We start from the raw sequence: 21,114 nt of genomic DNA on the forward strand, positions 1-21,114 counted from the left end.
GTCTCTCTCAGTATCTAAGATGGAACTCGGGTGTGCGTGTATTCCTACAGTCGGACACACCAAACTCCAAATTGTAGAGCAGGACAGCTCGGGAAAAAAGGATTGAAAAGTTGTATGCGAGCACTGGGATACGTTGTGTAAATTGCTAATAAAGTAGCTTTATATTGTACGAAAGTAAAAGTTATTCATGTTATATCAAGTTATATGCAATGAGTTTACTGTAACTTGAACATAGTTGCAGTGAAAGTTCTAGAATAAAATGATGTAAAATAGACAAAATACGGAATACAGTGATTGAATAAATGATACTTAGTCCAAAAATTCCCACTATTCAAGGCAACTCATTTCCCTTAGCTAAATGGACTAAATGGTATTTTTAGTGGAACCAAGTGGTATTTTGGCATTAGTCAGAAGACAAAAAAACTATAGCGTGGAAAGTTGTGAACTCACCCTTATTATATTTGGCACTGATTTTACTCTACCTATATTTTCTTGGAAAACATAAAAACTTGAGAAGTATCCCTTAAAAACACAAAGGATCGTATCCATATCTGGGACCCGTGCTGTGTTGTGTTCTATCGACGCAGCATCACAGGTACTTCAACTCATTTTTGAAGGGTTTGTTTAACATAGCTCTCGCATAGCTTATATCTGGTTTATTTGCCAAGTTGGGGTTAAAAGTTAGTTTTTTGGATGTGCAGATCAAAGTATAAATTTTATAAGTATCTGTATCTTCTTTATTTTGTGTCATATGCTGTTATCCTTGATATTTTCCTTTTTTCCCAGGTAGTTCTCCTGGTGCTTGAGGTGCATGCGTGCATAGCCAAAGACCCGCTAAATTTCCGCCAGCTTGTAGTTTTCTTGGTGCATAACTTTCGAATTGACACCACCTTGCTGGAGAAGTGAGGCTTTCCCTTTGCTATTTGAGAATTTACTTTGCTGTTCTAAGAATCTGTTTTTGTTACCATGATTTGTCAATGGGCTGAGATATCTTAATTGAATTTTTGATTATTCAAATTGTCCTTTCAGGCGTGGGGCTTTGATAGTCCGCCGACTTTGTGTTCTTTTAGATGCTGAAAGAGTCTATCGGGAACTCTCCACAATACTTGTGGGAGAATGTGACTTGGATTTTGCGACAATTATGGTCCAGGTTTGGTCATCATCTCGAATGCCGACCGTTTAAGAACTAAGATGATGATATTTTGAATGTGCATTATTTTAGTAGATAGAGTGGTGCATCTCCAGAACTCCCTCATCTGTGTTCTGTATTTCATATTGCTTTCACCTTTAAAAAATGGAGTGAATTTGTCTTACTTTACCTGTCATAGTAACGATTTGTGTGGTTCTAATTTCTGTTTCAGGCTTTGAACTTGATTTTACTCACTTCCTCTGAATTGTCTGAGCTTCGTGGTCTTCTCAAACACTCACTGGTCAATCCTGCTGGAAAAGACTTATTTCTTTCTTTGTACTCTTCATGGTGCCATTCACCAATGGCGATTATAAGTCTCTGCTTATTAGCTCAGGCATGGCTTCATCACTTAGTCGTGACCATTTTTACTTGGAATTTGTAAAGAAATGCCCAGTTCCCTTTCTTCCCATATTGGTCGCATTCACTTTCCCCTTTGGTTAGATGCTGCAACATTTTGTTCATCTTCTCAGTTCTCATGATCTTTTTGCATGTTTTGTTTATTTACAGGCTTACCAGCATGCAAGTTCCATCATTCAATCTATGGTTGAGGAAGACATCAATGTTAAATTCTTGGTTCAGTTGGATAAACTGATCCACCTACTAGAGACTCCAATTTTTGCTTATCTTAGGTTGCAGGCACGTTTCTGTTCCTGTAGTTATATAACATATAATTACTCAAACTTAAGCTTCCTGCATGCTTTAACTTCTTATGTTTAGTGTTGTGTTGTGTTTGCAGTTAATGAAGAGTTAAGTAATGGCCTTTTTTGTATATTCCTTGGTGAATTATTGCATGCTTTCCACATTGTCTGCTTGCTGTAGAAGCCAGTAAGCCACAGTTAGTGTATTGCGATAGTTATACAGACCTCCTGCGAGGTTTTTGACAATTATAGGACTTCCCTTGTAACTTTTGGTGTACACTACCTCCCTGTCAGAGTTCTCGTATAATAACAATTGAGGGAAAACACACATCGAAACTTTTGCCCTTCCACAAAATTTTATTGCCCAGAACCAGGGAAATCAGAACACTTCTTCCTCTTCGTTTATTTCCATCATACTGCACCAATCCATCCCTTTGGGACCTGTTCCAGCCCAATTAGGCAATTACAGATCGCCACTTGCAGCTCCTTCCATCCCGGTCACTGTCCACCGAGTTGTACCACAACAGAAAACACAAATATCGCAGCGATTTTCTTTTCAAATGCACTTTCCCATAGAGGAACAACTTCATTCCAAAATGGTGAATTTGTGATCCAAAGTGATACCAAAATAGTTGTTATTTATTTCCTTAACGTTCTTCTTAATAAGGGTGCAAGGATCCTCATAACCCGAAAGCAGACCAACCTGTTATCATATGCTGTCTCAACTGTTTGTGTGGCATGGATAACATGCCTTTTTGTTTTCTTACCTAACCCTACCTTTTTCATCACGTATTCAAAGCCGTTTCCACTCCCGTCTCCCAAACGTCCTACTCTCTCTCTCTCTCTCTCCATATCCAGAGGCTCTAACCCCTTCCACCAGATCAGCAGATTGTGGGCTACTATCTCCACCTATTATTCGGGGCGAATTCCTCTCACTATCCATCTCTTGACGGTGGCACTTTCATCATGCCCACAATTGCCTCCTTCCTTTACCTTCAAAACTCTATATCTGTTTTTTCCCCCTCAATTTTTGTTTCATTTGGTTTCCTTTTTTGAATGGAAAAATGGCTCAAACCAATCACCCGACCTAGCCTACTGCAACCCGACAGCCATCCAACTAGCCCGATCCAGTCGGTTTACATGTTTCGAAATTGGGTGCTCAGGTTACAGACCCGATGTGGTCGGTTTGGGTGATGGCTTGACAAGAAACCCAATTGGACTCTCGACATGCGCACATCCCTTCTTCTTAGGAGGAAGAAAGATAAAATGCAGTAATTTAAAAATCAAGGTGGAATGAAGTTTTAGAAAGAGAATATGAGAGCAAACTGGTCATGATTCGCCTTAGAAATGTGTTTTACACCCGTCATCCATAGATGAAAATAATTTCTTTTTGTTATTGGATGTTTTATCACTTGAATGAAGCAGACTCAACTTTTATCGCATGTAGAAGCCTGCCCCTAATGTGGATAGCCGAAACAATTTTAGGGCATGTGTTCATATGCTCCTTATTAAAGATTCATTTGTTTCTTCTATTTAATTTTTTCGAACAATGGGGGATCTCAAGTATCTCAGCTGTTTTTTATGTCTTGCAGCTTCTTGAACCTGGAAGATATATGTGGTTGTTAAAGGCTTTATATGGTCTTCTGATGCTGCTTCCCCAGGTATTTCCATTATTCCCTATGGTTAAGCATTAATTCCAGAGAGGTTACTAGGTTCCCAAATAAGGAAAGACAGAAAGAAAGTCTGACTATGTCTATGACCTAAGTCTAAATGGAATGTAGGTACTACTATCTTTTATATTTATATTAAAAAACTAAGGAACAAAAATGTGCAGAACATATAGATTTTGACTGCCCCACTTTATATCCATTACATATGATGCCGAAGATAGTACTTTTACCACTGTATGGCAACGGTGTTGTACTTCTGGAAGCAGGACAAACTTTTGCTCTTGTGGTGATGGAAAAATTGAAGCATGTCTTCCCACACCCACACCCAGCACCCCCCCCCCCCTTTTTTTTTTTTATAACTTCAGGGCAGTTGTGTTCTTAGAAAGTTAGTGACCCTGCTAGCTAATCAGTCTTCTGATGTTTATTCGTTATGTTGGGTTTGAAGCAATGACATGGCTATCAAGTCCAGTTCATGCATTGATATTGCTTTTATAAACTGACAAGATAAAAATTTCTGGGGTTTCCAACCTGGCTCTTGTGCAAGAACTTCAGTGCATCTCATATAACATGTCAAATGCTTTCGTCTTTACCTCAAGCATGGTATCTCAATTTTCTCTTAGTAATTCGGTCAGATCATATTTGTGTTCCCAACCCAAACGCTCCCCCGTTGCCATCTATAGATTGCTAGACAGGATGTGTGATGCTATAACCTCAAGTGTTTTTTTTCGTGTGTGTGTTGAGGAGGTTAAGTGTTCAAAAATTTGAGTCATTCTTAGGGGTTTGAAAATTGTTCCAAAGGCATGTAGAGTAGACCTTATACACATTCAATTCAGTTTTAAATTTTTCTTAATTTTACCTCAGCTGTTGCTTTTATTGCACTTGAGTCTTTTCTTGATACATTTTGTGCTTTTACCCCTAAATGTAGCAAAGTAAGGCCTTCAGGGTACTAAAGACTCGATTAAAAACCGTGCCCTCATACTCCTTTAGTAGCGAGCAGTCCAAATGGACGTCCGGTAACTCTTACTCCCAAGTCCATCGTATGATAAGTGGATCACCTGTATCTGAGGATGGTGACATGGACGAAGATCTGCGGAGTGTGCAAAATGGAATAAACTTCGCTTCCAGGCTGCAACAGTTTGAGCAGATGCAGCAGCAGCACCGTATGCACTCAAAATCACAAACACAGTCGCGCTACAATTCTACTTCATCTTCAAAGGTTTGCCAAAAGTTTATATTTTATTACTTCATTCGTTTCATTAGAGAACTGCACTTTCCATTTCTAAAATTCCATTATTTTTACGAGGCTTTAGCATTGTTGCAACACAATATGATTATAAAAATGGACATGAGATGTTTTTCCAAGTGCTTGCGTAATAAATGGTAATTGATTGGAGCGGATTTTTCTAGGGGAGAACTAGGAATGCCACATATCTTGACTCTCTTGGTCAAGGGGTGGGTGAAATGAAGCAGAGACGTGGGTTGAGTGTGAGTTTGCCGGAGAAATAATGCACTTTCCATTTCTAAAATTCCGTTTTTTTTTACGAGGTTTTACCTTTGTTGCAACCCAATATGATTATACAAATGGACATGAGATGTTTTTCCGAGTGCTTGCGTAATAGTAAATGGTAATAGATTAGAGCGGATTTTTCTAGGGGAGAACTAGGAATGCCATATATGTCTTGACTCTCTTGGTCAAGGTGTGGGTGAAATGAAGCAGAGACGTGGGTTGAGTGTGAGTTTGCTGGAAAAATAAGGGACTCTCTTGTCTAGATGTTTAAGTCACCCTGAAAGATATCTTTGTGGTTGGCTTCTTCTGAAAGTCTAGATGTGGTTAAGGTGAACGGAATCCTGAGATGTATATCCTCTACTGAAAGATGCGACTCTGTATGTTTTAGATGTGATTGTGATTGGTTTTGTGGCCTAGTAAAAAGAAGTTGTTCTGCTCCTAATAGTTTGAGGGGGGATTTATAGTGCTTGGTTTATAATAGTTGGACTTGAGAGGGAGACATTGGTTTCTTTTGCTTGAGACTTTATCAGCTAATATGGTTTCATGATAACTTCGTATTTTAAAACTCTTAGGTTGCGTCTGGATTTATAGATTTTGAATCAATGACTTTATAGATTTTGAATCAATGACTTTGACATCACGTATTCAGTAAGTTTAACCTCTTATTCTGCAGTTGATGTTTTACATTTCGAGTTCGAATTTGACAGATACATCTATAGGATTTGATATAACTGTGATTGTCTTGGAAATCCTATCCTATTACTTTCTCTATGGGATCCTTTACTTTGGAATGATCAATCCATCTCTGGTGGAAACTTCAAATTTATTATGTACAACCTCAAGTTCCTTCATTTCTCATCCAATTGGAGCTTCTCCTTTTGTAATTGGTTATTGATGGAAATCTCCTGACATCAAGTGTATGCAGGAGGTGCAGAGACCAGAAGAACCTCGTCGACCTTCGCCTGTACCAGACATGAGCGGACCTCCTTCAAGATCGTCACGTAGAGGTCCGGGACAGTTACAAATTTAATCATTTTCAGGTTTGCCCCCGAAATGGAGGGTGGTCATACACCGGTCTCAGTGCTTTTGCGAGTTGGATGAGAGATCTGGGTAGAATTTGTAAATTGTATATCAGTAGTAGTTTGATTTTGTTCAACTTATAAAGGCTGGGATGATGGCGGGGGTTTGGGTTGTGAATTGAGCTTCTGGTGTCTCAGAGCTATTCTTTACTTGAACGGGGTGCTGCGCTCATGTGGTCCACTGTTTTTATTGAAAACCATATGGGCCAGAAGGTAGATATTCAATTTTAGAGGATGCAGTTTGGTCTAATTGTTCATCAGTTGCAACAGTTATAATAATGAATCGTCCAATTCAAATATGAACTTCTACGGCATTGCTTATAGAGAAAGTATATTTCCTCCATTTTCCTCCATTTTGATCCTTCTCTGAAGGTTTCTGAATTGCAAAATATAGTTCTCTCTCTGAATGGATTCGCCTCAGTAGTTGTTTTTGCGAAGTCATTAGTTTATGTTAAAATTGGTTGATGGGATTCTAAAATGGAGATTCTGCGGCCAATCTTTGTCTGATTTCACTGTAACTGGTATTTGAACTTCGTTCCCGAACCAGAAGTAGCCGGCTTTTATACTGTTCATCATGGTAGTAGACTCCACTGTGCGGTTTGCTCATTAATAGACCTATTTCAATGATTAAAGTCCAAATATCAGTCATAAGGAATCACGTTGATTAGGTACCAATCAGGTTTAAAAAAATAACTGATTGGAAAACGTTCAGCATTTAAGAAACAAGATTAAATCCAGCATGTGCTGCCTATTTTTCGAATGAGAAATGTGTTTTGATTAGGTACCGAGTGGCAAATGGCATCCAATCAACATGATTTTTGGCTTCGTATTGTGGTCGATAAATTTTAGAAAATGAACAATTCTGATCATCAAAATAGACCAATAATGAGCCTCAAATGTGTACACTGACGAGATGCCAGTCAAACCAAAAACCCATAATTCATTCTAGTCGCGGGCAGACGTACATATTTTGCATCCATGATACAAGTTGGGAGAGTTCTAAGGTTCTTCCCTATTTTGTATGGTTTCTGGCTACATAAAGTACTTAAAAGAGAGACAAGCTCACAAGCAATGCGAATGGTGATTAAATACCATATTCGTAAACAAGAATTGAGAAAAAGAAATTGCGAATAAACAGTACTGGAGAGTTTTGTCTCCCCAAATTTTATTATTATGAAATACGTACGAGTATACAAGTCCCACTTCTACCAAGAGCTCGCAACCCATATAGTACAACTCGAAATTCTAGATACATGCATATATACAACTATCTACACAGCCCTCTCATTGTTAACAATGAAATTGACTACATCCAAACAACTCTTGCTTCCACAACCTTTAAACTACATGCACAATGCTCCAAACCATAGCAAACAACCGAATTCCTAATAGCATCTCTCTTTCAGCGTACTATATTATTCTTTTGATCAGCGGGTGTACTATATTATTGACAAAAGGTCACAGAGCATAGATCTTCTTCTCGTGGTCTGAATTATACTCGTCAAACTCAGAAATATTAGCAGAATGGGACCACGAGAAAGATTTACTCCCGCTAGCCCTCCGTATGCGTCTCTGTGAATCGTTGCCAAAAAATCCAAAGTGTTGCCGGAAAACAAAGTAACACAAGCCAACCAGAGTTCCCAACAGAATCGGCGCTCCCACTGCAGTTATAGTAATAGCCATCCACGAGCTTTGCTTTCCCACGACCACAAAGGCAATTGACAAAAACGCCCCACAAGTGCTTATGCATGCAGTCCACATGAGCTTGTTGATTACGGAAACAATCCGTCTCTGAGCCCTTGTGTCCCAAGCAACCAAAGTGATTTGAACCACGACAACAGCTAAAGAGATGAAAAGGGAAGCAGCGTTTAGAAGGCAAAATACCCGAAATGCTACTGTATGAGCTATATTAGCTTCCCCCGCTCCTGGTCCAGTTTTCACATATTGGCCAGGTAAATTGAATATTGCAAGGAAAGCAATGGAGGCAAACAGAACGGCAACAACAGTGACTGAATTAATTGTATTCTGAACCGCTTCCCTATGAATTTTCTTCAGTTCTTTGGCAATACCAGAAACCCGCCTGTTGGTTTTCTCATTTTGTACGAATTGGGACTGGACCTCATGCTTTATATCACTCACAGCCCTTTTGAGTTCCATGTTTGCATCCACTTTGCCTACGTGCCTTGCGTGCTTAGCACCAGCTTCGTTGAGAGCTTCCTGGATTACTAGTGCAGATTCTCCGTATTGGAGTTTGTCTGCTAAATCCAATGCGGTTTCATGTTGGTTGTTAATGGCGTTGACTTCAACAGATTTGTAGCTCAACAAAAGGCCAATTATCTGAAAGACGGAGAACATTAATAGAATTGACAGACTACAGACAACAACAGCAAGGAAATCAACCCAAAATGCAGACAAGGAATTTCAAACATAATTTGACACAAGAGAAGGTAAATAGTTGCATAACCTATTTCAATCTCTCTGATCTCAAATTTCCAAAACTGAAGTACCTTAAAGTTTGTGTATTCACCATATTTCGTTTCTGTTTTGACCTCATGAGTCAAGAGTCATGCTATCAAATTGTTAACGTCACCCAGTAAATGAGAAACAACCCCTTCATGGCTTGAGCGTACAAGTTATGCAGGTCTTGAGTGTACAAGTTCAGTTTCACACACAATCATCAACTGTTCATTGGTAAAAGAGACCATATTTCTACTTTCATAGTTGTTGATGTGAGTTCACTGATAATAGAAATGTCAGGATTCAGGAGTCTAAAAGTATCCTAATGATTTTCCGAGCAGCCGTCAGAGATTAACACCAACTTGGATAATCATTCGGAGAGTCATTCTATATCACACACAGATCTCAGTCAATTCAGACATGAGCCATAAGAGTGTAAATGACTAGAGAGTGTTTACAAACACATTAACCTTGACATGAAGAGCCAAGAGGCCTTCTATGCTAGAGCACAAATTGAATTAAAATGAGTCATGTCAAGCTGAATTATTGGCTAAACTCTGCTGGGTTATTAGTGCGCACTCTGCTCAGGGTTGGTGCACATTTGTTAACCTCCATTCAAGATCCGCTCATGGCTTAGATAAAAGACTGAGTCCTGACTAGAGCTTGGCTCAGCTTGATAAAAGTTGCCACAAACAACCCCAGGCAATGAATATGCTATAACCGTAAGGACCATGGGCCATTTTTGCAAAAGGGATCTTAAGTACAAAGTACTATCCATATCAGTTACTCTCTCCATCCCACTTTGATCTGCCCGTTTCCTTTCTTGGACGTCTTAAAAAATTGTCTATATCTCTTCATTTTAAAATATTCAATATAAATTTTGTTTGATAGATCTCAATTAATTCTCTTAAACAAAGTTTTTGAAATCATAAAAAATATTATAGATTGTGAAATATAGACAATTTTTTGTGAAGTGCCGAAAACGAAACAGGCACAACAAAGTGGGATAGAGGGAGATTTTTATGATCCAAAATAAATGATGTCATGTATTTATGGTCTTGCAACAGGTTACTTTGTCATTATTTTCTCCACAATTTTATGAATTTTTATAATAATACCAAAGTGCTTGAATATTGAGGAGATCACATTGTTGATCGACCTTGGCTAAACAAATCCCAATTTTCTGTTTGAGCTCGGGGTATAGTATGAACTCGAACTTGTGGGAACCGAGCTGAACTCAATCAGGTTGATTAGCATAGTATCCCTTCAATTAAATAGGGTTTTCATGTACATTTCATCAAGCGTTATTTTAGACCCAAACACATCCAACCCCTGATCGTTACTCACATGCTTCTAGCAATTCCATTTAATAACAATCATTCTGAAAGATACCTGTGGGCGGCATTTCCTTGTGGCTATATGGACAGCTGTATTCCCCTTCTTATCGCGCTCATTCAGTATTGAGTAATCAGCACTCAATATTGCCTCCACTACCGAAGTATCCTGACCCTTCACAGCCATATGGAGTGCAGTTTGGCCCTTCTTATCCTTGATGGGGACGATTCCCGGGTCTCTGTTTATAAGTGCTTCAACGATTCGCAGAAGACCATACCTTCCAGCTGTGTGTAAAGCAGTTTTCCCATTTTTCCTCACTATCCGCATTGAGCTGGCATCTGTATCTAATATGGCATTCACCACATCCAAGTGGTCCTGCACGGCAGCTGAATATAGAGGGCTTGTGTTTGAGGAGTCACATAACCTACAAAGCTCAGGCCACATGCCCAGAAGTTCCTTCACAATTCCTACAAAAATGAAGGTCATGGAAAAACCGTGAATATAATGTGCAGGCGGATCAGCAATTAATATATGCAGGAACCATTGTATGATGAGATAACAAAATATTTACACCTAAATTCTTTCTAATTTCTTAGTCTTCATGACAAACTTCCACATTATGCGCTGACTGAGATACTTGTATTGACTTGCATCAATCAAAGCTTGTAAAAAACAATTAGATTAGTAAACTTCAATTACTTTGAAAACATAGATGTTCATTCATGAACACTCATATCACCCTAGCTGATGTAGATGACTCAACTTTACCATGCAAATGGTGTGCATGCCTACACAAATTCATTCATGAACACTCATATCGCCACAAGGTCCATTTACACCTGTCAATCACTTCTTGACTCACATTTCCGAAAACAACTTTGGATTGTTGAGGTAATGTCACCAATGATCCTTCCTGTATAAAACCATATGTTGGAAATTCCAAGATTTTAAACTTAATTGTCCTAACTAGAAAAACAACTAAACGAGAGCAAAAAATGTGAAGACATTCAATTGAAACCCTTATGCACATTTACCCATAGGTGGAAAATCAAACGCTTCAAAACTCAATTCATGTAAAATTGCAGAGCAAACTAAGAGAGAGGTAAGATGTAAAGAATACCCAATCAAAAAAAACATACAAGTGTACCCATACGTAGAAAATTCAACAGCCTTGACCTTATGAAAATTAACCGGGTCAGTTGGCCCAGCGATTGCATAGATGTACTCAGATGCAATGGGATTGCAAGTTCAATGCTACAGAGAGAGGAAGTTGCCACCCTTATTGACGAGTTGAGTTGGGATTAAGGTAATGTAGAATTTGTAGATTCTTCAAATGCCCATGAAAAAAAAAAAAAAAAAAAACCTTGCGCAAATTGCAAGCAAAGTAGCATAGTGGATAAATGCAAATCAGACCCAATTCAACCCTATATACAAGAGATTAAATTCTGTCCACCTACGGTGGGAACTCCTAAGTTGCATGGATCAACATTTAATTTTTGATGTATTTATCGATATCCGATCAAGCTAATTTTTTGGCGTGGTTATACTACACTGTGAGCCCCATAAAATCAACGATTCAGATTACTACAATAAACACACGGTTAGGCCCACAACGGGTGGCAGAAACAATGGAGTTTTCACCTGAGGCGGAAAGAATAATTTTATACACCACTGGAAAAAGTTTTCACACAACTCATAGGCCCTGTTTGATAGGAGGGATTGGATTACATGGGATTGTAGGCAAGAGATTATTAGTGAGGGGACTATTTGGGAGTATAGTCTCTCATATCCCATGTTTGTTTGGGCATGGGATTGAACAATGGACAAGGTTAATCTGCCGTTGATTTCCGCGTAGACCCCCTCGGTTTTTTTTTTTTGAATTTTGGACGGCTCGAATGGGCCGTCCGATGGCCGGAGACAGCCCGGTGCGGCCATCAATACGATTTTCCTACGTTTCTCGTCGGTACTTATAGCCGCTCTCCAAAAAACATAGCCAAAACATAAGGCCCAAAACAAATCAGTAGAAAAAGTCTTTTTCCCAATTAGAAGTATAGAAAAATTAATTTTTTAATTACATAGAATAGCCCTTATGTGTTTTTCCAAAGCCATCTAGGGGCATCTTGGTTATCTAACCTCTAGTCCGGAGCTCCCCTTAATCCCAGGACTAATAGTCCCACACACCCCGGGTTTGTTTTGTCCCAAGCATGGAGGATAACTAATCCGGAGGGGACTAAAAACAACATAAACATGGGATTAGGAGAGGTAAGGGGATTAATAGTCCAATCCCACCCTTAATCCCCCCAATCAAACAGGGCTAGTGAGTATTCCCATATTGGTCTTCAAAAGTAGTGAAATTATGCTAGTAGGTCTCTGATTCTGAAATCTAAGCTACCTCTCACTATTGTTTAAAAAAAGTGAATTAAATTAATGAAAGACAAATCAAAACTGGAATCCCATACACAAATACCCATATGTGGAAAAATTCAATGATACAATACACAATCCTTTAACCAACTGGGGCTAGCTCAGTTATCCAGGACTCTTGTATCTCACTAGGAGAGGTCAGGAGTTTGAATCTCTCCACATGCGTATGAGTGTTCTTTCCTTAAAGGGGCTTTCCTTTCTTTCTCCCCATGATGGGCTTATTTCCTCTATTGATTGATTTGTTGGATTTGGTTATGTTGTGGACTCTCACAATCAATGTATTGTCCAGGGTTTTACTTTGTAATTCATACATAATATAAATCATCTCTCCTACCGATTGATAAAAATAAATAAATTCATAATCCTGCAAATTGCATCCCAATTAGTACACAAGGAGTGAGAAAAGTGGAAAGAATACCCAGGTGACCAAGCTTGGCGGCGACATGAAAGGCGTTCAAATCAGACTTGGACCTGATCTTAACGGCGTCAAGACCGCATAGGCCGAGCAAGTAACTAAACGTCTCTCGGGAATTGTTCTTCGCGGCGATCAAGAGGGCCGTCTCGCCCGCATCGGTCTGGAGCGCCATGAGGGCGGAGACGGAGGCCGGGTGATGGTGGTCGTCGGGGTTTTCAGTTTGGACGATGAGCTTAAGCGATTCAAGGTCGCCCGAACGAACGGCGGTGAAGAAAGATTGGTGGGTTATGAACCGGAGGTTCTTCGTGTCCATGTTAGGGTGAAAAGAACGGCGGCTTTGGGCTCTCTCTCTCTCTCTAATGGTGGAGTGAAGAACAGGGACAAGGGTACAGTAGTAGTCTTTCTTTCTCTCTCCACTGATTGGAGTCTTCAGTGGAGAAGACTTTCTACTGTATCTTTCTCTCGCTCCTTTCTCTGTGGACAGGACTGTGTTTGCGAGTTGTCAACTGAGGGTGGCCGTCTATCACGCCTCTAATGGGGCCCACTCCGGATTTCAAAAAAATATAAAAACATATTTATAAATTTTAAAATAATATTTTATGAAATTTGGTAAGAAATGAGCTCCAACGAATATCGATAGATATATTTTTTGAATTTGTAAGAATAAAACTGCAAAATTAAACAGTTTTGTTCCTATGAATTCCGAAAAAACATACTTACCGATATTCATTGGAGCTGATTTTTTTGGAAAAATGACGGCTAAGGATGTGCTTTGATAATTAATATCCGCCAATGACATTTTCAGCATTAACAAATATTCTTAGCTTGTCCTTGACCGGTATTAATTATCAAAACACGTCCTGAGCCGTCATTTTCCCGATTTTTTACAAAGTTCCATGAAATATTATTTTAAAATTTTATGAATATTTTTCTGTATTCTTTTGGGACCCGGAGTGGGTCCCAATAAGCGCGCGGTGGACGATTAGTGCATTTTCATGCAATAACCCTAGACTTTCCGGGGAAAAAATTCTTTCCACCTAGGTGGAAACCTATCACCATGCATCGTGGGCTTTGCCGTGTAATTTTTTCAATTATTTGAATCGTTCATCTTGTAGGATCCGTATAATAATATATTCACACAAAAAATTATATTTATTAGATATCGATAGGTATATTAAATTTAAATCTTAATTTATAAAATATACGGCTATAGATAGTTTAACTTTAAACTTATTTACTGTCGATTTTTTTAAAAAAAAATTCAATTTTTTATATACTTATCCATGTCCAATAAAGCTATTTTTTATTTATAAAAATGTATTATTTTGCGAGTTCTACAAAATGAACAGTTTAAATTATTATAATATACGCACGATGAGGCCTACAATTGATGGTGATGGAAAACCCAAGTTTTCGACCTAAAGTGGATAGAATTTACAATCCTATGTGCTCCTGGCACCGTCAAATGGTGCCCGAAGTGCCCAAAGCTCCTCCATTGCTACATTGTGGATTCATACACTTATTCTAGAGCTCGCAACAATGTATAGAAGTGAAGGGACCTGAGGCCTCATGTGACTATACTCAAATGCAATCAATAATTTTTCAAATTGAAGATGAGAGAGAGTTATTGTGAAAGAATTTTCTTTTCAAGGTTGATGATTTTATTTTATATATAAAAGAAAAGAAAGTGAAGAAATTTATGAAAGAAACGAAAGTGAAAGTTAAGATAGGAAACAAAGTGGCTTTTCACTTTAATTTCTTTAATTTTAAACTTTTCTCTTTTCAGACTTAAATTAAACATCAACTATTCTACTATCACATCCAAACACCAACACATAAACACCCATACTCACAAAAGAGGTGGAGCCCAAACGTACTATACATCTTGAGTGTGGATGTGTAAGTGTTTGGGTGTGATTTTAGAATGTGTGGGACCCAATCCTATTGTGAATGTGGGAATGTAAGTATTTGTGTATTTGGTAGTGCTTTATAATTTTTGATTAAACAAGGAGGGAAGTACTTTGGCTTCTCTGCAGTCTGTTGTTAAACTGAGTGTCGTCCGCGAGTTTCTAGCTGTCCAAAAGTGTTTTTAACCGTTCGAATTTTAACATAACTCTTCCATGGAAGAGTTAACCGTTAAATGTAAAGATCTTGACTATGATGAAACAGTAGAGACCTTTCTGCAGTTTAATTGCACAGAAACTGGGTCCTTTTCTGTTTACGAGTCCCAGACGATCCCATTGGCTTTGTAAGGAAAGAAAAAGAAGAGAGGAGAAATACTATAAAAAAAATAAAAAGCAAACATTATAAGAATTTACTGTACTCTCAGTAATGTGTTGCCTAAAGCTCCGTTCAATTGCCAAGAATATTGTATCGGAAAGTTATTCTCAGAAAAAGTTAAGTAAAGTGAAATAAATAAAAAAGAAATTTATTTTTCTGTGAGTATTCATTTGACAATTTTTTTTTGCGGAAAAACTAAAGTTTAGTGGTTCATTTGCCTGGAAAAGACCCTTATGAGAAACTTCTTTATTTTATTCTCATGGCTAATTTTAAATAAAAGTAACTTTGAGAGCTAAATAATAGGCTATCATATTTCAAAAATTAACACATACGGAAAATGTATTTTATTTAATGCAAAGCCTTAACATGAAATAAAAAAATCGACTTGCAATTCTATAATCAATTTGCTATATTCTGAATGGTCATGCAAATTCTCCATTTAAATTGACATTATCTGATAATCAACTGTACAAATGAAGTTTAAAAAATAAGTAGATGATAACTAACTAAATAAATATTAAACAACCATGCTTGATTAGTTGCCGATGCAAAAACTCACTGAAAATTAGTTAGTACAAAACAAAATTGAAGATCAATGACAAGATAAATAAATATTTTCAAAAAAAATAAACTACTAATCTTTTTCCAAAACAATTATCTTAAAAAACACTATAGTAGTCGAAATTGTTGTTGCTCATGTAAATCTCAAAGTGTCTTTCTAAGAACCTAATTCGTATTTTTTGGTATTGGCGCCATTCACTTTTTTATTCTTACTCACCAATTATTTTGGCCCCACAATGGAAAAAAATTTTCCGTGACGCAAAATCCTATGTTTTTGGCCGGATTATTTTTGTAAGAAAGTAAATCTTGCAGGAAAACTTAAAAACAAGTTTCCCACTACTTTCTTGCCAACTGAACGCTACAAAAGTTATGAAAAAATTGATTTTTCCATCATTTCCTATACTTTCCTGACAACTGAACGGTGCCTAATGTGTTTTGTGATTCCTTTTCTCTCTCTCCACAAATCAAATAATAATAATAAAAGATTCTTCTTTTTCTTCTCTTTTTTCCAAGGAGTTCCTAACAAACTTTTGGCTCCGTTTGTTCTGAGATTTTGAATTCTAATCATTATTTTATTTTTTTAATTATTATTTTTATTTTTTTCTCTATTTTCAATCACTATCCATAATTTTAATTATTATTTTATTTCTCTTTACATTCATTACTTACAAATTCAAATTTAAAATCTCAAAGTCAAAACGAACGGGGGTCAGGTTTCAAGGTTGACACACGACACTTAAAAAATAAAAAAGGTTGACCCACAACAGTAAAATGTGATTGTGAGGGAGTATAAAACAAGCAGGCAGCTTCTCTCATGTTCACAATTAATTCAAATGAACTACACGGCCGCAGTCCGGCTATTTTCGGCCCCTTTTCGGACGAGCTGTGCTACGTGCACAACAAGCTGTGCATAGCAGCTATGCACAGACCTCTTTTTCTTCCCTCTCGGGTCACACAAAGATGATCGGAGCCGCTCATTTTGTTCAAAATTAAATACTCCGTATGTCGTTTAAAGTCTCTGTAACTTCGTTCGATATCGTTAGAGGCGTTAACAAAACACCCAAAATCACTTCAGAATTTAGGCTCAATCATGACTAGTACGTGTCCCATCTATACCGAAATATCTCTGGATTCATTAGAGCAGTGTTATGTCCATCGCACGATTTTACCGCTCAATCTCAGTGTCGTCACGGCAATCAATGGTCCAGATTTTTAAACAAAATTTTCCAAGGAAGAGAGTTTTTTGACGGTGAGATTGAGTGCGGTTGAGGGAGCGGTAAAAGAGAAGGGTGGACATCGACTTTTCTATTCATCACCCTTTGGAGTCATCAACTGTGGAAATTAAGGACTTGATACATGCGTGAGTGTACATAATAACTCCTCTATATCCATCTTTTTAGGGCAGTGGTTCAAAGCAAATCGGATTCGGATAAGCCGTTACAACCCAAATCCATACAGGATATATAACACCCTGATAAGATGGATCCATGTGGTTTTCAATTTGAACAGATGCATGTAGTCGGTAACAAATAGGTGGGGTATAAAATACTCGAATTAAAACATTTTTCAATCTATTTATCCACTTTAGTAACATGGCTCGAGATCATTGGTACCTGTTTTATTGAAAAATTAAAGGGAAGCCGAGTCAAGATACACTACTTGTCTATTAGTGGTTTTGTCCTTGGTCACATAAGTGAATTCTCTAATATTCGTGATGTTACTCGAGATATGATTTTCTGGTGGAAAATAACATGTGATCCAATATATAAATTTTGGTGGTTCAAAACATGTGAATTTTTATAGTTGGAATCATGAGAATTTGTGGTGAAGTACATATATTCATTCAAACTTTTGTGGTCCAACATTAATTTTTTTTAAAAAATACACATCCGGTCACGCTTTAAGGTTTTTCAAAAAAATTGAGACATAATAAATAAAACTAAATTAGCTGAGTCAAATTTTCCTGAAGCAGAAAATTTTCATGTAAAAAATAAAAAAATAATTTTGATGCTCCACTTTTTAATAATAACACTCTAATATTTTGGTGTTTTTTTTGAAAACGTGCTATGCCTATTTTGAACATATTAGTAAAAGACAAATTTTACAGTGTGGCCGTGGCGTGCCAAACTCATTTCTTGACAAGTAGGGGTATAAAACTTATTTATTTTCGGTCTTGCTATTGTCAGGGCTGACGATAACCACACTAGAAGACAAAAAAAATACGTATTTCTGTGTATTTTTTATACCCTTTAATACACATTCACGCACTCACTATTGTCAGCCCAATGTGCTATTTTAAAATTTTCCATTTATTTTTACCATTAATTTACTGTTAAATAAACATATTTCAATCACGTAAATAATTACTGTAATTTTTATCATGATTCTCCTTGAATAAGGCAAGGCGCTTTGACTGCACATTTAAAGAAACAAATCTCTCGCCATGGGTCCACATATTAAACAAACTCCACGGGGAAATCTCGTTTCCGAATCCAATCAAATCCCACCACAAATAGGAAACCCCAATACCATACCAGAGAGAGAGAGAGAGAGAGAGAGAGAGAGGGTGAGAGATTCTCCCTTCAACATTCCTCCCCATTCCAAACACATTCAACATATATACGCGTCTTTCACTCTCTCTCTCTCTAGAGTCTCAACCCATAACCTGATAACCACCCTTCTCTCTCTCTCTCTCTCTCTCTCTCTCTCTCTCTCTCTCTCTCTCTCCTTATTGTTGCACCAACAATGGGTTTCAAATCCTTATTCCGCAAGAAGAAACGGGGCGGCGTCGCCCTCTCCCTCGCCGGCGCCCAATCCCTCTCCGGCACCCCCACCGTCTCCCGCTCCCCCTCCCTCAACTCCTCCTCCCTCAATGCCCAGATCGCGGAGGAGCTCAAGCTAGTCTTCAAGAAATTCGACGCCAACGACGATGGCAAGATCTCCGCCTCAGAGCTCGCCTCCATCCTCGGCAGCCTCGGCCACGCCGCCACCCCCGAAGAGATCTCCGCCATGATCCGCGAGGTTGACGCGGACGGCGATGGCCACATCGACCTCGACGAGTTCATCGAGCTCAACACCAAGGACGTCGACTCCGACGAGATTATGGAGAACCTCAGGGAGGCCTTCTCCGTGTTCGACGTCGACGGGAGCGGCTCGATCTCGGCCGAGGAGCTGCTCAACGTCATGAGGAGCCTCGGAGAGGAGTGCTCCATCGCCGAGTGCAGGAAGATGATCAGCGGCGTGGATAGGGATGGCGACGGGATGATCGATTTCGAGGAGTTCAAGGTCATGATGGTCAAGGGATCGAGGTTCGATGCGATGGAGAGAACACACAGTTTGAAGATCGAATGAGCAAACCGAGCCTTGTGTCTCAATCAAACCAGAACAACAAAAAAAAAAACCCTAACAAGTATTTCCATTGATTTTTCTAATTTCTCCCTCTTTTTTCGTTCCTTTGTTCCGATCGATCATACGTGCTATCCTTCGAATGGTAGGATATTTTGTTGTTAATGGATTTCTCGGGGATACAGAATTGGAATGCAGGGATTCGGAGAATTGTGAATACATGAATTGTCTCTGTATTCCTGTTATTTTCGTTATGAAATCCGATGCATTCGTTTTTTATATATAACCGGATATGTTCGGATGAGATCACGCGCGCATCAACGAATGCTAAGATCATTGTGTATCTGGATAGTTTTTGCTTTCAATTAATGCATTATTTGTTGGGGGATTTCAATGTTATCTTGTTTTGGTGATGGTTAATGAGAAAATCTTTTTGGAGTAATGATTAGTTGTTAATGGTCCTAATTTTGGACGGTCCGAATATGAAACTGTTTCAACTTTTTCTTGGATTTTTTTTTATTAAAATTCGGATCGTTCAGAATACTTTTGGACGATCGCGATTGATTACAGCAATAAGGAAGCTGTCAATAAATTTCTCTCGTGGTTAATTTGTGTTGTCAATTGAGATACTGTTGAATTGGATTGGGGAGAATGTTGAGTCATTATAGAGTTGTTCATGGCTCATGCTTTTGCATGCTTCTTTATGATTTTAAAATTCCGAGTAATTAATTGCAAAGGACAAATTAGTGAAATAATAATAATAGAAAGATTATTATGCTCTTTGTTTTTGACTACTTTTCCTGGAGTATTTTTTAGAAATAACAAGAGATCTCTCCGTGTCTTCTGTGCGTGCTGATGAAAAGTGAGCGGGTACTTCTTCATAGTGCAAGCAATGGTTACAGTGTGATGTTCTCTGTTCAAGTAAAATAATTGGAATCGTTTGTCCATGTCAAAAAAAAGTACTCCAGTAGTAGAATAAATTGGAAGGGAATGGGTTTTCGCACTTTCCTTTTTATATTCATACAGTTCATTTTTTGTTTTTTAGCAAAAAGAAAATTACATACATTTTAAACACTAAAAAATTAAAAAAGGGGTGTGGATATCAAAAAAGGGTTTGAAAACTACTCTCCTAATTAATTGGAATGTTCTTTTCGTAGTTATGGCATGTAATTTTATTTATTTTTTAATCCGCATAGTTATGGCATGTATGATTGGAATTATATGATTGTATTGGACTCAAGTAGGGCACGGGAGAATGTGGCTTATCAGGGATTGGGAAATCTTGTAGTGGAAGGCATCCTGTAGGGCGCACACGGGTCATCGATCTTGATAATGAATGGTTGAAATATGATTTTTAATTATGACTGGTCAGAATCATTAATTACCGGTCATAATTGATTTTTAATATGGATCGTTGATTGATGAGATTGACGGTTGTGTGTTGCCCTACACATGCACTACATGGGGATCCCCTTATCAGGCCGTATAGATAAATTTAGTTATGAGAGCTTAATTATTGTATTTGTTGCTAAAAATGTAAGAATAATAATTTTAATTCAAAGATGGTCCTCGATGAATGAGCAATAATAATAATACAAGAGCATCAAGCTCATAAGCTATAGGAGCTTGATGATGAATAAAATACATATCGGTCGAACTAAGAGAGTTTTTCCATGTCAAAAAAAAAAAAAAAAACTAAGAGAGTTTTTCGTAATCATTGGGAGGGTGCTTGTCACGTCATTGTCATTGTTTGTTCCTCTGGTTGGTTATATATTCTTTATAAATGAAACTGAATCTTGATTGTACTTTCAAAAATAAGATGAGATATACTTTTTTTTTTTTTTTTGAATTCTTCTACGACCACACCCATTTACATATTCATTCACATAATCACATTCATAATAAGGGTGGAGCCTGCACACATTACACACCCTTATTGTGAGTATGAGTGTGTAAATGAATGTGTAAATAGATGTGGTGTTAGAATTATTATTTTTTGGAACAGGAATTTGTTAGTACTGTAGTTTGTTTCATTGTTGGAGGGTTTTGCTAGTGTTATTTCTGCATGATGCCAATATCATTCACCGTGGTCGATTCTAAAAAACTACTAGTAGATGTTTGGTTAGCTAAGTATATGCGTCGTGTACATAAGATTTCAAGGCCTCTGTTAGATTCAAGATTCATCAGTATAGTACTTCCTCTGTCCCAATTTAT

The 21,114-nt window shown here is 37.9% G+C and overlaps 3 protein-coding genes across 4 annotated transcripts in view; 2 read left to right on the forward strand and 1 right to left on the reverse strand.

The window, feature by feature from the left end:
- Positions 1-6,426, forward strand: part of LOC131300497 (protein VAC14 homolog) — a 15,221-nt gene extending 8,795 nt beyond the window's left edge. Inside the window, exons 14-20 of one of the 2 annotated variants that reach the window (XM_058326375.1) lie at positions 787-902; positions 1,030-1,150; positions 1,362-1,529; positions 1,703-1,825; positions 3,420-3,488; positions 4,423-4,713; positions 5,921-6,426. In XM_058326375.1, coding sequence (XP_058182358.1) covers positions 787-902; positions 1,030-1,150; positions 1,362-1,529; positions 1,703-1,825; positions 3,420-3,488; positions 4,423-4,713; positions 5,921-6,034 — 1,002 coding nt within the window. In that variant the 3' untranslated portion in view covers positions 6,035-6,426. The remainder of the gene's footprint in view (positions 1-786; positions 903-1,029; positions 1,151-1,361; positions 1,530-1,702; positions 1,826-3,419; positions 3,489-4,422; positions 4,714-5,920) is intronic. The other variant, XM_058326376.1, reaches the window with a different exon arrangement.
- Positions 6,427-7,207: 781 nt separating this feature from the next.
- LOC131300665 (ankyrin repeat-containing protein At2g01680) lies at positions 7,208-13,223 on the reverse strand. The gene is made up of 3 exons (XM_058326601.1): positions 12,718-13,223; positions 9,933-10,342; positions 7,208-8,420 (listed from the first exon to the last, which is right to left on the reverse strand). Exons 1-3 carry the CDS (start codon positions 13,025-13,027, stop codon positions 7,542-7,544), a joined length of 1,599 nt encoding a protein of 532 aa, XP_058182584.1. The 5' UTR covers positions 13,028-13,223; the 3' UTR covers positions 7,208-7,541.
- A 4,848-nt stretch (positions 13,224-18,071) lies between these two features.
- Positions 18,072-19,119, forward strand: LOC131300774 (probable calcium-binding protein CML25). The gene has a single exon (XM_058326758.1). It carries the CDS (start codon positions 18,301-18,303, stop codon positions 18,904-18,906), a length of 606 nt encoding a protein of 201 aa, XP_058182741.1. The 5' UTR covers positions 18,072-18,300; the 3' UTR covers positions 18,907-19,119.
- Positions 19,120-21,114: the final 1,995 nt, after the last annotated feature.

The sequence above is a fragment of the Rhododendron vialii genome, chromosome 9a (genome assembly GCF_030253575.1).
Source record: "Rhododendron vialii isolate Sample 1 chromosome 9a, ASM3025357v1".
Taxonomy (NCBI): domain Eukaryota; kingdom Viridiplantae; phylum Streptophyta; class Magnoliopsida; order Ericales; family Ericaceae; genus Rhododendron; species Rhododendron vialii.